The following is a 13,825-nucleotide window of genomic DNA, read 5'->3' on the forward strand; positions in this document are numbered from 1 at the left end:
ACACTGAGGCTCTATCCAGGCCCAAAACATGATCATTAAAATTGCCTTATCTGCCCCTCTCTACACAACTGCTCCATGAATCCAGCCAGGGTCTGTCCTGAGCCAGCTCCCACTTCACCTCCCTGCTGCTGGCAGGAGGCAACAAAGCACACACAGCCTTGTCTCTACCCAGGCTCAGTTAAACCATGCCTTGGGTATCCCCTCAAAGTACTGGAAAACCACAGTCAATTCAAACCTTTCCTTTACCAGGACCAGGTACCTCATTATATACCCATCTGCCTGGTTTGCAGATGCTAGACAGAGATTGCAAGGGGAGTTGGCCGGAGGATGCCATTCCCAGCAAGGTGCTAACCAGTTATTCCCTACCATCCTCCCATGTTCCACATGCTTTGTTTGAAGGCTCCTTGAGGCAGATGTGTTGGGAGGGGACAGACCAACAAGGAAAACAGCTCATAGCACCATAACAGGGTCAGGAACCACCCAGACACCAGCTTTGTAGTGACAAAGACGCATAAAACCAGAGCCAAAACAACTAAATTGAAGCCATGAAGGACAAACTCTTCCTCCTCCCTGTTCTTATTCAAATAAGACAAATTCATTTGAACTGAGCAACTGGAACACAACAGTGCACACTCTGCACAGCATTGCTTTAGGGCAGCTGATGGCACCAAATGGGTGCCCTGGCTGCCGGGACAGGCAGGGATAAACTATCCTAGAAAACTTGTCTGACTTTTGCACTCCTAAATTTGCCCCTTTTCTCACGCCAGGAAAGGTGCAGAGATTACTGGGTGAGCCACAAGAAGCTGAGTGACACTTTGCTTCAAAGATGCTCAAATAAGATGCAACCTAAAAACCCTGGGGGATAACAGCTCCTTACAGAGAAGCTTGCTTTCAAGCCCAGGTTTTTTGCTTAACAAATCAGCACAGCTCATGCTTCTCAAAATTGATAAAGATCTGAATGTCTCTTGTGCTCCAGATACAGCAATCCTAAAAACGCTGGAGAATCTCTGCAGGAACTGTCACCAAACAAAACAAAGCTCCTATTTTGTGTGAGTTTTATACGTACTAGGATTTTAACAGCAGCTAGAAGATGAAGCAGACAACTTCAAGCTTAAAGCCTTTTCATCCTAAGGTTTGTTCTTAAGATCTGCTCTCTCTAAAGCCTGTTTTCTCCTTCAACTGTGACAGGGACACTCTTACTTCTCCCAAACTGGCTGGTATCACTTGTGCACCTGGAGAGAAGGTAATTAAGGTCCTACCACCTGCCTTTTAGCTCAGAGACACAGCATTAGGGTCAAGCCTACAACAGTGATGTACGAATCAGAAAGGCAAGATTGAGTGCCACTGCTGCAGAGGGCAGTGCTCAGACACCTCCTGTTCTGAAGCCCAGGAGCTGACAGCTTATATCACAGCTTGAGGGTCAGGAGGAAGCAAAGGCTTCAGCTGCTTGGGCCCAGCAGAGCAGGAAGGCTGCTCCTCCAGTTTCCTTTCTGCAAACCAGGGAATTCTGCTGACCCATCTCAGCTCAAAGGGTTGAGCCACTGCAGGGGATCAAACCCACAAACAACTGCAAGGAAAACTCAGGCTCAGGGAAGAGCAGCAGCAATGAGGACACCACTCAGTGCCACTGCTCTGGGTAAAACAGAGAACAGAGATAGCAGAAGGTAAAGTGTTCTGTGAGTCCGGAGCTCACCAGCATCGAAGCTGACCTGCAAGGATCCAACCCCACCTGGGACAGATCCTGCTCCCAGCACACAGAACATCTCCCTCCTGCCAGCCAGAAGCGCTCAACCTATCAGAGGCCAAGAGCATGGGAAGGCAGCTCCTTGGGGCCTGGAGCTCTGGATCAGCAGGCACAGGAATGGCTTTCACTCCTGCTCAGCCTCTGTCCAGCAGGCACAGGCTCTGCATGTTGAAAAGAAGCCTCTTGCGGAAATATCCCTGGGGGAAGCCAGTGACCTTGTCTCCAGTGTTCTGCTCACTTCCCAATCTCTGGAGGGCATCAAATCACCTTGCTCTACAGTACTGAAATGTTGGACATCTGCCCCTTCGCTACAGTGATGGGCAAAAGGATGAGCTACCGGAAGACACTGAACAACTCACTGCACTTCTCAGCACTGCAGGTAGGCCTGGTCCCTGCAAGGGAATGAGAGCTCACAGGGAGCATCCATGATATTGCTCCACTCTGTCCTACAGCACAGGTTCTTCACAGTTACAGGGCAGGAAGCTAACTGTTAGGAAGGTCAAGGAACAAATCCAGAATCTCCTCTCTAGGTCGCCTCTTTCAGCTTCTTCCAAAGGAGAGGTCACTTGATAGGAAGGGCAAAACAAGGAACTGGGCTTAAAATGAAACCTTTGAAAAGGATAATAAAGGAAACAAAAGCCATAATCAATGCAAGTGCATCTGATCAGACGCTAACAATGTCAGCCTCTCACAGGCTACAACAGAATCCCTCTGCGACGGATCTAACGTTACAATTGCCAAACTAGGAAAGTCTCTCCCAACTGGTGCAGCAAATCAGGCCAGATAAATCCCTCTGCTCCTGGCACAGCTTGCAGTCTTAGGAGGGAAACATCTCCACAGAGGCTGAGCCGCTAGCCGGAGTCTTGGCATCTTTCTGCAGGCAAGTACAATACATCGTGTTGCACACATTCAGGGAGATGCTGAGCCAGGATCTGTCCTCCACCGCTGTTAGTCACCCCACAGCACCACACCACTTCCACGCTCCTGAACAAAACGTGAACTCAGGGCTGGTTTTAGGAGCTGCTTCCCTGCTTAAGGAACCGTATTCCACCCAGCAAAGGCAGAGGTCTTTCAGCACATGGCTTTCTCTCAGTCTGGGACATGGCCCAGGACTGGTAGCATCAGCTTGCAACAGCCCAGTACAGACGGCCAGGACTCAGTTTACTCTGGAATGCCCCAGGGAGGATCGGAGGCTGCACATGGTGCGAAGGGGAAGGCGAGGGCCTCGCTGCTTGCTGGCAGGGGGAAGGTAAGCTCCCTCTTACCTGGACCTGCTATTCATTCCAAATGAATCTTTTTTTTCTTTTTTTTTTTTTCTTTTTTCCTTTTTTCCTTAAATTATGAACAATATGGAGAAATCAAAAGCAACCGTGTTTGGTCCAACTCCTTCCCTCCCAGCCCCTTGGCTGATGCTCTGTGGGGCTTGCTCTCACAATCGACAGAGGCAGAAGAGGGTAGGAATGAAGACACCAAAGGCCACCAATATAGGAAACATGAGGCTGCTGTTGTCCGAGGCATAGGGGTTTGGTGTGCGTGGGCCTGACTGAACCCGGTTCTTATTTGCCTGTTTTTTAACACTCGAGCCATCATCATATTCATCTTCATCATCATCTTCCTCTTTTTTCTCCAGACCTGGGTGCGGCTGCAGCTTTGGAACATCTGTTGGACAAGACAAAAGGTTGCAAGGCGGCAGGATGTAACGTGGGACGTCACCCGAGTCACTGCTTTCCTCCCTCCCTGACCCAACATGAACAAGGACAACAAGGCACCTGACACCACATCGACACCACATCAACACCACAGCCAGAGCATTCCCCCTCAGAGGCTCACTCTGCTATTTCTTTCCTCCATGACACAAGAGCATCTAAAGACCCAGTCTGCAAAGAAAACAACAGCATTCCACCCCATCTATATGTTACACAGCAGAAGTTATAGCACAAAAGCACACTTGGAGCATACACAGTCAGGTACCACAGCTGCTCAGTGAGATCTAGTCAAGAACAAGCACTTGCTACCTGCAGGGCCTGCAGACAGAGGTGCAAAGAGGAATGGGAACAACCCTTTTTGCAAATGGTCCTACCTCACATCACTGCACCCCCCCAACCCCAGCCCTATCAGAGCATCATGGCCCAACCCCACTCAGACCCAGTCCTCTGAATGGAGCATGAAGTGCAGGTCCCCACATGTCAAGGTTCCTCCCAACCACAAGGTTAGGCACCAGATCTTCAGCATCACTTGTCAGCTCCTGACCAATAGTAAAGCAAACTGATGCTTTGGTCAGTGTGGGGTCCTAAACCTTCTCTGTTTAGGAGCTAGGGGAGCTCCGATACAGGCTAACAAAGAGGGTGATGGAAGAGCAAGGACTTTATTAGTACTCCCTGCTGCTGTGCAGAGGAACCGATACCTGGGGGAAAAAACCCACTGCCTTGTCCACAAGCTGAGGAGACAAAACAAAGCTCCAGGTCAGAAACGCTTTACTACTACCTAAAAGATCTTTGTGAATTGCTTGTCTGCAGGGCTGCTGCTGTCATGCAAGGCCAGAGGGAATTCATCTGTAGCTCTAAGCTAAGACTGACCAGAAGCATTCCCTTCTTCTCTACCCTATACACAGGGAGTCTCAAACCACACTGGTTTTTCTCTTATTCCAAAAGTGCACAGCTTTGTGCACTTGGAGGAACAGGAGGACCCTATGCACCTATTGCACTCTGTGGGAGCTTGCTGAGAGAGGAAACATTTTTGGCAGAGGTGGGTCAGCAAGAGCTACGATCTCATGGTCTGAGAAGCAACAGGCGACTCTCCAAGGGGGAAGAGCCTTCTGGCTCAGAAACTGTGCTTACCTTCCACTGTTCCTTGCAGGATGTATAGGGCACAGATTTTGGGATTGTCATAGTAGCCCTAGAGAAAGCACAGAAGGAAATCACTGCTGCAGATTTGAGGCAAGAAATACTCTCCCCCCCTACCATCACCTCTCCTCCTTCAGTACACAGCCTGCACCACACGGCTGGGGAAGAAGGGGAAAAGGAAGCCCAGGGCTCTGCACAGAAAAAGCTTGTTACCTTTACAAACTCAATGTGGAGCTTCCCCGTGAACGTGGAAACCTCTCCCTGGACACTCAGCTTCCCCTTTTTAATACTCATGGGAATGATCTCATCGTGAGCTGTGCTGTGTCCAACTCTGTCAAAAATGTCCAAGTCCTTCACCACCACGTGGCCATTCAAGCGAACATCAAACACCTTCAGGGTGGAAGAAATGACAGTGTCAGGATGGATTCAGGCGTGTGATGGTTGAAACAGGAACTGAACAGGAAAGGTCTCTGCCTGTTATGCACCCAGGACCAGAAAGCACTGCAGCATGCACTGTCCCACCACACGTTCCACTTGCTTGGGAAGGATTCAGAGCCCAAAAGCAGCCAGGTAAAGACACTGAAGCATTAACTTTGCCTTCAAATACCCTGAAATCCGCCTCCTTTTAAAATCCCCTTACATCTGCTGTTCAGAATGGAGGACAGCACGATTTTATTCTGGTTTGTTCATACTTTTCTTTCACAACTTTCCTTCCACCTACTGGCTGAGGACCTGCTCCTACCACCCCAGGGTGCTGGGGCACATCACACCCTAGGGAGTGAAGCAGTTTCTAACTAACAGCCTGCAGCAGAGCAGAGGAAACAAGCTAGTGAAGGAAAAGGTTTGAAGGAGGTAAGATGCCGAAGTGCTAACCACATCTGTGAGTTCAGAGTGAAAGTCCTCCTCAGGGCTGTAATGACTCAACCTTCACTCAGCACTTGGGGAATCCCAGCACAGCCACATGAAGGAAGAAGAACCAAAGATGCCTCAACCCTTCAGTTTAATGTGAAGCTGCTTTTTGTATCCATTCTGTAAGCCAGCCCCACCAGTTCTGCTCCCTGAAATACTTCTCTTGCAGGAAGGCAGCACAGTGCTTAAGGAGCAGGGCTCTAAGGAAGCTGATGGAGTCAGGGGAAAGCCAGACTAAAACACACATCACTTCCCTCTCAGCTCATCACAGGGCTTTGAACCCTTTGTGCTTCTGCTTCCACATCTGTACATGAGGCATTTCAGAAGTGACAAGGATTATGCTTCTCTGAAGAGCAATAAAGAGGGTTGAATTTAACTCCTGTGTTTTCAGGATCAGACTGAACCAGTACGAAGTCTTACAACATTGCTGTTTGAGTAGGTTATTTAACCCAGATCACCTCCCTGATTTAATCTGTGCAATACTTCCTCCAGCACAAGCCTGCTCTCAGGTCAGGAACAAGCATTCAGGAAAAAGGCAAAAATCACTTCTCAAAGCCTGAACAACCTAAACAGATCATAAAGCTCTAGTGCTAGGTTAGTTGCCTATGTTTGAATGTTTTGTAATGCCATTTTCCAGGCCAACTGTATATGTGGAATGTGGAAGACAGCTTGAAGTTCCAGAGCCCATGAAAGCTCTGGGAGGTAAGTTAACCATTAGTGCCTTAGTGCTTTCCTTCATTCCTTTCTCCAGCATGCGAAGCAGCAGAAGCAACCTGAACACACACGGTCTTAGCCAGGAATTCACATCAAAGAGACAAGCAAGGAGCTGTTGCTTACCTTCTGTTGAGACTGTGCAAAATAGACCTCTGCAAACTTCAACACTAGCACATAGTCACCCTCTTCTTTGATGGGGACTTCATAGCCAAAGGTTTCCTCGTTGTAACGCTCAGTCTGGTACAGAATCTGATCTTCTGCATTGGACCTCAAGATTGGCAGCTTCATACCATAGTCAGAAGCTGGGTTTCAAGCACAAAACAGTGAGAGGAAGGATTAATTTGAGGCACATGGAAGAGACACTTTATGTAGATATCCTTGCAGTGCTTAACCCTCAGACCTGTCTCCTCTCCTTGCTCTGACCAGGAGGAGGCACTACTGGAGCTGAAGCAGAGGCAGCCAAAGCCCCAGAACCCAGGTCCTGCAGAAAAACAGGTCTGGACCTGCTGCCGTCTCAGACACAGCAAACTTACTTGCACAGCTTCAGAAAGAAGAGCTTGTCTCACAAACAGGCACTTAGCCAAAGAACTTGGCCATTGACTCCTGCTTCAAAGAGGAAAACCACCTAGAATCGTTTTACAAGCTTTTCAAATCACAAGCTGGGTACAAACCCAAAACAGTCGGTGTAGGACTGACTTGGCTCATTCATCCAACAGATTTGAAGTCAGCAGTCGATGGCATCAGGTTTTAGATGTGCGAAAACCTGGGGAATGGCAGAAGAAATGGAATTTTCTGCCATGAATGGAAGAAAAGCATCAGACATCTTACAAAACCCCTTCTCCTCAGCACATCTACACAATAACTGCCAGCTTGAAGACAGGAAGGAAACAAGAAAGATACCCAAAAGTCTCAAGAGCAGCAGCGCCCCATCAATGCAAATGGGTGCTGCCTGCAGGCATATGAACCATATGCAGGCATATGGCCCCCTTAGAAGGGCCCAAACAACATTCCCAAATGGGACAATAACTGATAAAAATAACAGGAATAATAAAATTTGCCTCGAGTCCTTATTTCACCACCTCTAGCGCAGCCCTCAAAAGGCCTTAACCCAACTTGCCATTTTGTTGTGTCAGGGTTACTGTACAAACCAGTGCAAGCCTCAAGCTCCAAATCAAGTCATTCCTCAGTGAAGCAGGGGCAGGAGGGAAGACTGTGGCCACTGGCACTTCAAGCAGCGGAGCTGATCCACACTAAGTTCTCTGCTGACACATGCCACTTCCACCCCATTTCCATGGGAACAGACAGCGCATCAGCCAAGACAAAGGAAGGACTACAAAACCAGCCTACATTGCCAACGAGGGAGCCAATGCAAATGAGAGGAAATTAATGCCAGCTCTTGCTCTCCTGTTTCACCCAGGCAATCTCTTTACCACGGGAAGCCAGGCACAAGAACCAAAGACTCTCATCACCAGGAATACAGAGGTGAAAAGTTTAACCTGTCCTCCTCCACAGGTACTTCTGGCCAGCTACAGATTACAGTGATAGCAAACCAAGGACTCCACAGCAGTCAGCTCCTATTAGAGGAAAGCCTGCATAGGAAGAAAGTAACTAGAAGGTAACTGGAGAGAAAGACCTGTCACCTGCACATCACAGGTCTGTTGACATAGCTGTGGAAGTGAGCTTGATTTGAGAGTGCTGGATGTGCTGAGGTAGCTCAGCATTAAACTGCGACTCAACTATGTTTGGCACCTGGCTGTTCTGTAATTGCCATCAGCACATTTTGTCCTCCAGGGCACAACATCTGAACTGAAGCTTGAAAAGAAACCCAGGGTTTAATTTGCCCAGAAATGCTACCCCCTGGTCTCACTTCCTCCCAGCCAGTATTCCTGCTGTAGCCATTACATGCCTATCAATACAGAGAGGAGCCCGGAATAATGTGAACAATGGTGCAATAAAAAGCCATTGAGGGAAAAGCAGCTGAGAGCTCAAAGGGGTAAAGTCTCCTCTGCTGTGCCTGGCACCACTGGCTGGAGCAGGATTACTGTAACAGCCTGGCTGTCCCCAGAGGAAGGGCATGGCAGCGTGCTTCAAAAGACGGCCCTTTTTTCTCCTCAGCTAAACCTGAACTGCTCAAGTCCACAAGGACATTCAAGCCACATATGTGAGAAGTCTGTAAAGGGAAGCTGACCTACAGGGACCAGGGCACCTTGTGTGACTGGAGTGCCTGCTTCCACGGGGGTAAAAGAGCTCCATGCAAACCGTGTTCATATTTAAATGTGACCTTCCCTGTATGCACTGCATCCCAACAGCTCTCCAGGATGCACTCCTGCAGGGTGAGCAATGGCAGTCCCAGCTGTACAGCACAACCTCACCATCCTACACAGAAACAGGGAAGGTCAGACTTTAAAAGTCAACAGCTCACCTCCCCTGCACTCCACCACCCACCTGTAACTGGCAGCAGGAGCCGCTCAGCACAGATTCACTTTCCAATGAATGTGTTAATCACCTAAGTTCCAGTGCACCAAGTATCAGAAACACACAAAATCCATCCAACCAGAGCAGTTTCAGAGGAAGTAAAACACAACCCAAGTGCAATATCAGTTCTCCATCCTGTCCTTACTGGTAGATATCAGATTTTACTGATTCAGTAGCTAGAGCAGCTGATCAGACCCCATCTACTTCTCCTTCCGTCCCTGCCCTGCTCCTGAACACCTGCCAGGACGGGAGCACCTTCCTCCTGCCCTTCCCCAGCACCGGCTGGCACCGGGCTGCTGGTGGCGGGCATCAACCGCACCGTGAGCCAGGCTGCGGAGGGCGGTAGCAAAGCGTGTTCTCACTTTACCGAGCGCTGCAAACCCGCAGTGGAAACTGGGGTCTTTCAGTGGAAAATGGGAAGTAAAAAAAAGGAGAAAAGCTTCAAGCGCCCGGTTTGGCAGCCTGAGCGCTCCCGTCGCCTTTTCCAGCCGAAATTCCACTTCAGCCCGCAAGGAGCCACTTCCCCTCCGGCATTACACAACCCACAGCCCGAGGCAGGGAAAACCAGCCCGAAGACCGCAGGGCTCATCCCGCCGACACCGCAGCCCTGGGCCCGCTCTAGCTGGGGCCGGCGGGGAGGACGGGGTGGCCGCGGTCCCGGCGGGTGATAAGTACCGTGCCGGGGGATCTCGGCCTCGCTGTCCCCCAGCAACCCTCTTCGCCACGCCGGGCCCGGACGGCGGAGGGAGACCCTGACTGCGGGTCCACCGGACCACCGCAGCCCAGCGGGCAGACCCACCGACCCTCCGCGGCGGGGCCGGGGCAGGCGGGACGACGCCGGCGGGACGCGGGTCCCGGACCCCCGCCGAGGCAAGCGGAGTGGAGCTGAGCGGGCACAGAGAGCAGCCGCACCGACAACCCCCCCGAAGGCCGCCCGCGCAGCACGGCGTCCCCCCCCGCCCTCACCTCGGCCCACGCGGCCCTCGAGCGGGTCCTTGCGGAAGTGGATGCCGTTCACGTCCACATGGGCATCGCCGCCCGCATTGACGGCCCAGACGACGCTGTCGGCGAGGCCGCCCGCCGCGCCCCGCAGCACCGGCGGTAGCAGCAGTAGCAGCAAGGGCGGCAGCAGCGGCGCCCCGCGCGCCCCGGCGCCCACCATCTCGGGCTCCCGGCGCCGCGCCCGCCCCTTCCTGCCACCGCCAGGGGGCAGCCTAACCCGCTGCCGGGGCGGAGCGCGCAACACCCAATCCACGCGCCGCAATGCGAATATTAATTTTCTGCCCGTTTGCCATTGGGTGACCGCGGGTCTTCATTTGCATATTCATAACCCGCCGGGCCAATGGGCGGCGGGAGCGGCTGAGCAGGCTTGGTTGAGAGGCGAGGGGACGGTGGCGTGCTGCGGCGGGAGCAGAGCGGGGAGCCGGTTCCTGCGAGCCGGTAGTGCCCAGGGCCGGTACCTCCCGCCCGGGGAGTGAAGCGAGGGTAGGACCGGCTCCCCGGGAAGGGGCGACGGGGAGGGACGAGGCTTCCCAGCGCTGCCTCCAGAGCCCGGCGCGCTCCGCTCAGCGCCGGACCTGAGGGAGGAGTTCCGCCCCCTCCAATCAGGGAGCTCCAGCGCGGCCGAAGCGCAAAGCGCTGTGGGACGGCGGCGGGAAGCGGCGAGCCGGTGGGTTGCCGAGGCAACGGGCGGCGCTGCGGCGGGACGCAGCGGAGTGGGCCCGGCACCGGCGCGTCCCCGCGGGGTTGGGCGGAGCTGCCCGGCTCGGGCACGGCCGCGGTGCCTGAGGAAGCGGCTGGAAGCGGAGCTGGGGGACTGGGAGCTCCGCTACCGGGGGTAGCGCCCCGTTAGAGCCCCCTGCACGCTGAGCAGCAGCGCCAGCATCGGTTCGCTGCCTCGGTACTCTCCGCCTCTGCCATGGAGCGTGGGAAAAGGCAGCTACCGGCCTGGGCGGTAAGGAGGGAGACCAGCTCGGACCACTGTAACCTGCCTGGGAGGTAAAGTCTGACGGAGGGAGGAGGGGAGCTCAGCGCTGCCCTGTGGCTCATTGCACAGGAGAACTTCAGATTTACTGGGGATTTTCTGGAGGACATTGGAGAGGGCTGGAGTGAGTGAGAGCACACAGGGGAGAAACTCGCTTCGTGGCAGGGGAGCAAATAACATTTGCCTCCGAGTCTCCCCTTCTGTCTGATCTTGGTGTTCTCAAAGCCTCAGGCACCAGCCAGACCCAATGTCTGCATTCCAGTCGCCAACTACGTTAACAGCAGCTGCTAATTCCCAGTTACATTAACTTGGGTCTTCCACAGTGCTTTGCTTTTGGAAATAAAGACTTAGCACTGCAGATAGAGAGTTAAAGGGGTTTGCTGGTTTTGTAACACACTTACGAGGTCTCTTAACAGGACACAGCCTTGGAGAAGCGAGCTCAGTTATGGGATAAGCACTCACCCCCTGCTCCCCAACCTGCTCTGACCAGGCTGGAGTGAGCCCCAGAGTGTTTTCCTGCTGCTTTAACATCAGCTCTTGGGCTTGTGGTATAACTGGGCCACGGCACTCCTGTGCTCCCACAGCAGCATTGCAGCTCCTGCCTTAGGAAACCACATCCAGTGGAGCAGTGTAAAATGGACATGCTCAGCACCTCTCCAGATTAAAGCCACCTCACACTGGTTCCTGGCAAATCGTCTGTGTTACAGAGCCCAGCCCTGGCAGCATCTGATCAAATCCAGACTAATCTGTATCCCCACTGTGTTTGTGGTCTGTTGGGGGTCCCCCAAGTTCAGTTAGCAAAGGAGTGCAAGCAGCTGTGGCCAGAACAATGCTGTCCAGCTGGCGAGGCTGAGGGAGGCCTTGTTAGAGCTCATTTGTACTGATCACAGATGATCCTCCCTAACGTCAGGATTTCTCGGTTTAAACTGCGATGTGCATGAGTCAGGAGCACAACTTCAAAGCACGTAAACACTTTGTGTGTCATCAGGCAGTAGCCATGAGTTGCACACACACACAGTGGCAGTGAGGGCTCAAGCACTGTATGGGCAGAGCCTGGCTGAAACCCTGTTGAGCCTCTCAGTGAGCTGGGCAGTGGGAGGCTCATGCTGGGACCTTCACTGCCTTGGTGGGCACAGGGGCTGTGCAGGCAGTGGCAGGGGCTTCATTACAAACCCAGCATCAAACTGCTCAGCCCAGTCCAAATGTGCCCGTGAGCAGGAATTCAGACATGAAGGGACTGACTCGCTAACATTTAGGTATCGCCCATGAGCCCTCAGCTGAAGGAGCCTCTTTGGCTCCTGATGGGTTACAAGGGCTGTCGGGAGCTAACCCAGCTCATCCCTGCCTTGGGACTTCCGTGGCTGTGCCAAGCCTGGGGTCCCTGTCGAGAACGTCTCATAGCAAAATAGCAGCAGCACTCCCTTGAAAAGAGAAGGATGTCCTTGAAAGGAAGAGTTCCCCTCCTTGAACAGAATGGAAACCCACGCTCTTCCCGCTCTGTCTGAGGACTCTGCCTTTTTAGAGGGCAAGTCACTGAGTGTTGCAATACCTCCTCTGCCTCCCCAGTCACACCATCTTCTACTAACAAGCCAGGATGCTTATTTCCCAGGAATTTGCAGCCCACCATGAAATGAGAGGGATTAACTGAGCAGCAGTGTGTGGGGAGGGATAGTGGTTGTGCTCACAGGCACAGGAGGAGCACTTGCCCTGGCTCACATCCGGCCACGGCCGCTGGCAGAGGATGGTGGACATGCCAGTGGCTGCGCCCACGATGTCCCACACTGCTGCCCCAGAACTGTTACTTGTGATCACCAGCAACCTGATGCCAGCTTGTGCCTGGGATGTCAAAGGCTTTGTATCCTGTTACTAATTCACTGAGCCATCAGTCCCTTGATGCAGGCTGCATTTACACCAGTAACCTACAAGTGAAAGGCTCAGGGTTGTCTTCTCAGTCCTTTGATCTCTCCCTGTCCCCTGCCATCTGTGTCAAAATAACTGAGTCTTGAATCAGCCCTGCCTGGTCCACCTACAGCCCTGATCCTTCACCACCAGTGTGGGACATGTGTTCTGGGTATTAGCCATTTCCTGCAGGAAAAAGGGATTTGGGATGTCCAAAGTGGGACTTGGGATGTCCAAAAAGAGTGGCGGAGATGTGTGGGTCAGAAGCATATGCGCCTGAACCACATGGGCTACAGGGCCCAAGTGCCCAGAGGACTGGCTCTGCCCTGCCATGTGGAGCTATTTGGAAGCCTCCCTGGTCTCAGGATTGGAGATGAAAGCAAAAGGATTATCTCTGGAATTAGATTATTTAGACTGGAGCTTTAATCTCTGAGCCTGTCTGCGCAAGAAAATAGTAAAACTCCTTGGGATTATTTGGGGCTTGTTGTACAAGTAAAACCACACTTGCAGGAAGAGCTTCTGCTGGAAGGATTAAAAAATGAATGCTCTGGAGACCTGCCTTGTCTGACCTGTTCCCTGTATCATGGTGAGACCTGACAGGTTATTTGGAAGAGCTTCCAGCTTTCCTTGGAAGTAGCTGTGGCTCCAGGACTGCCTCTGCAATGACACAAAGGTGCCCTGCAACCACCCTTCCCCTGGCACTCGTGTCCCTGTGTTTCTTGGGACTACAAACACAGCTCTGCCATGGTACAAATGCAGGGACACCAAGAGACACTGAATGTCACTGATCCCCACAGGCTGGCACAGTCACTCTGCTGCACGCAGCAATGCTGTCCTCTTGCTCTGCACACACGAACAAGCATCTTCCTCAGTGAGCTCCACGGTAAGTGAAGCACATTTGTGTTCCAACACTCCCTATGGCACACACAAGCCTGCGCAAGTCTCTCCCCCCTGCCAGTATTTTCCTAAGTACATACATAACTTACAAGGACTCTGGACTCTGTTCAGTTCATCACCCTCATCTCCTAAGCACAATACAGCTGCTGTACCAATAAACGTGGAGATCTGTAAATACCCATTTTCCCATTTCTTGGCTCACAACCACAGTTCCAAGACTGGACCAGCTCCATAGATACACACATATAGTTTGCATACACCCACTTGCAAACAACTCTTCTGCTGCTGCACTCCCATGTACTTATCTGCATTCCCTGGTTTAATGCACACACACACAAACCTTTCCCAGTGCACATGCCT

The 13,825-nt window shown here is 52.3% G+C and overlaps 1 protein-coding gene across 1 annotated transcript; it reads right to left on the reverse strand.

Annotated features, from left to right (window-relative positions):
- Window positions 1–2,591: 2,591 nt before the first annotated feature.
- On the reverse strand, window positions 2,592–9,847 carry MLEC (malectin; the record flags this gene model as incomplete). The annotated part of the gene is made up of 5 exons (XM_080628869.1): window positions 2,592–3,403; window positions 4,582–4,639; window positions 4,801–4,977; window positions 6,334–6,512; window positions 9,652–9,847. 5 exons carry the CDS (start codon window positions 9,845–9,847, stop codon window positions 3,174–3,176), a joined length of 840 nt encoding a protein of 279 aa, XP_080484995.1. The 3' UTR covers window positions 2,592–3,173.
- Between the last annotated feature and the right edge of the window lie 3,978 nt (window positions 9,848–13,825).

The sequence above is a fragment of the Psittacula echo genome (genome assembly GCF_963264785.1).
Source record: "Psittacula echo genome assembly, chromosome: 13".
NCBI lineage: Eukaryota > Metazoa > Chordata > Aves > Psittaciformes > Psittacidae > Psittacula > Psittacula echo.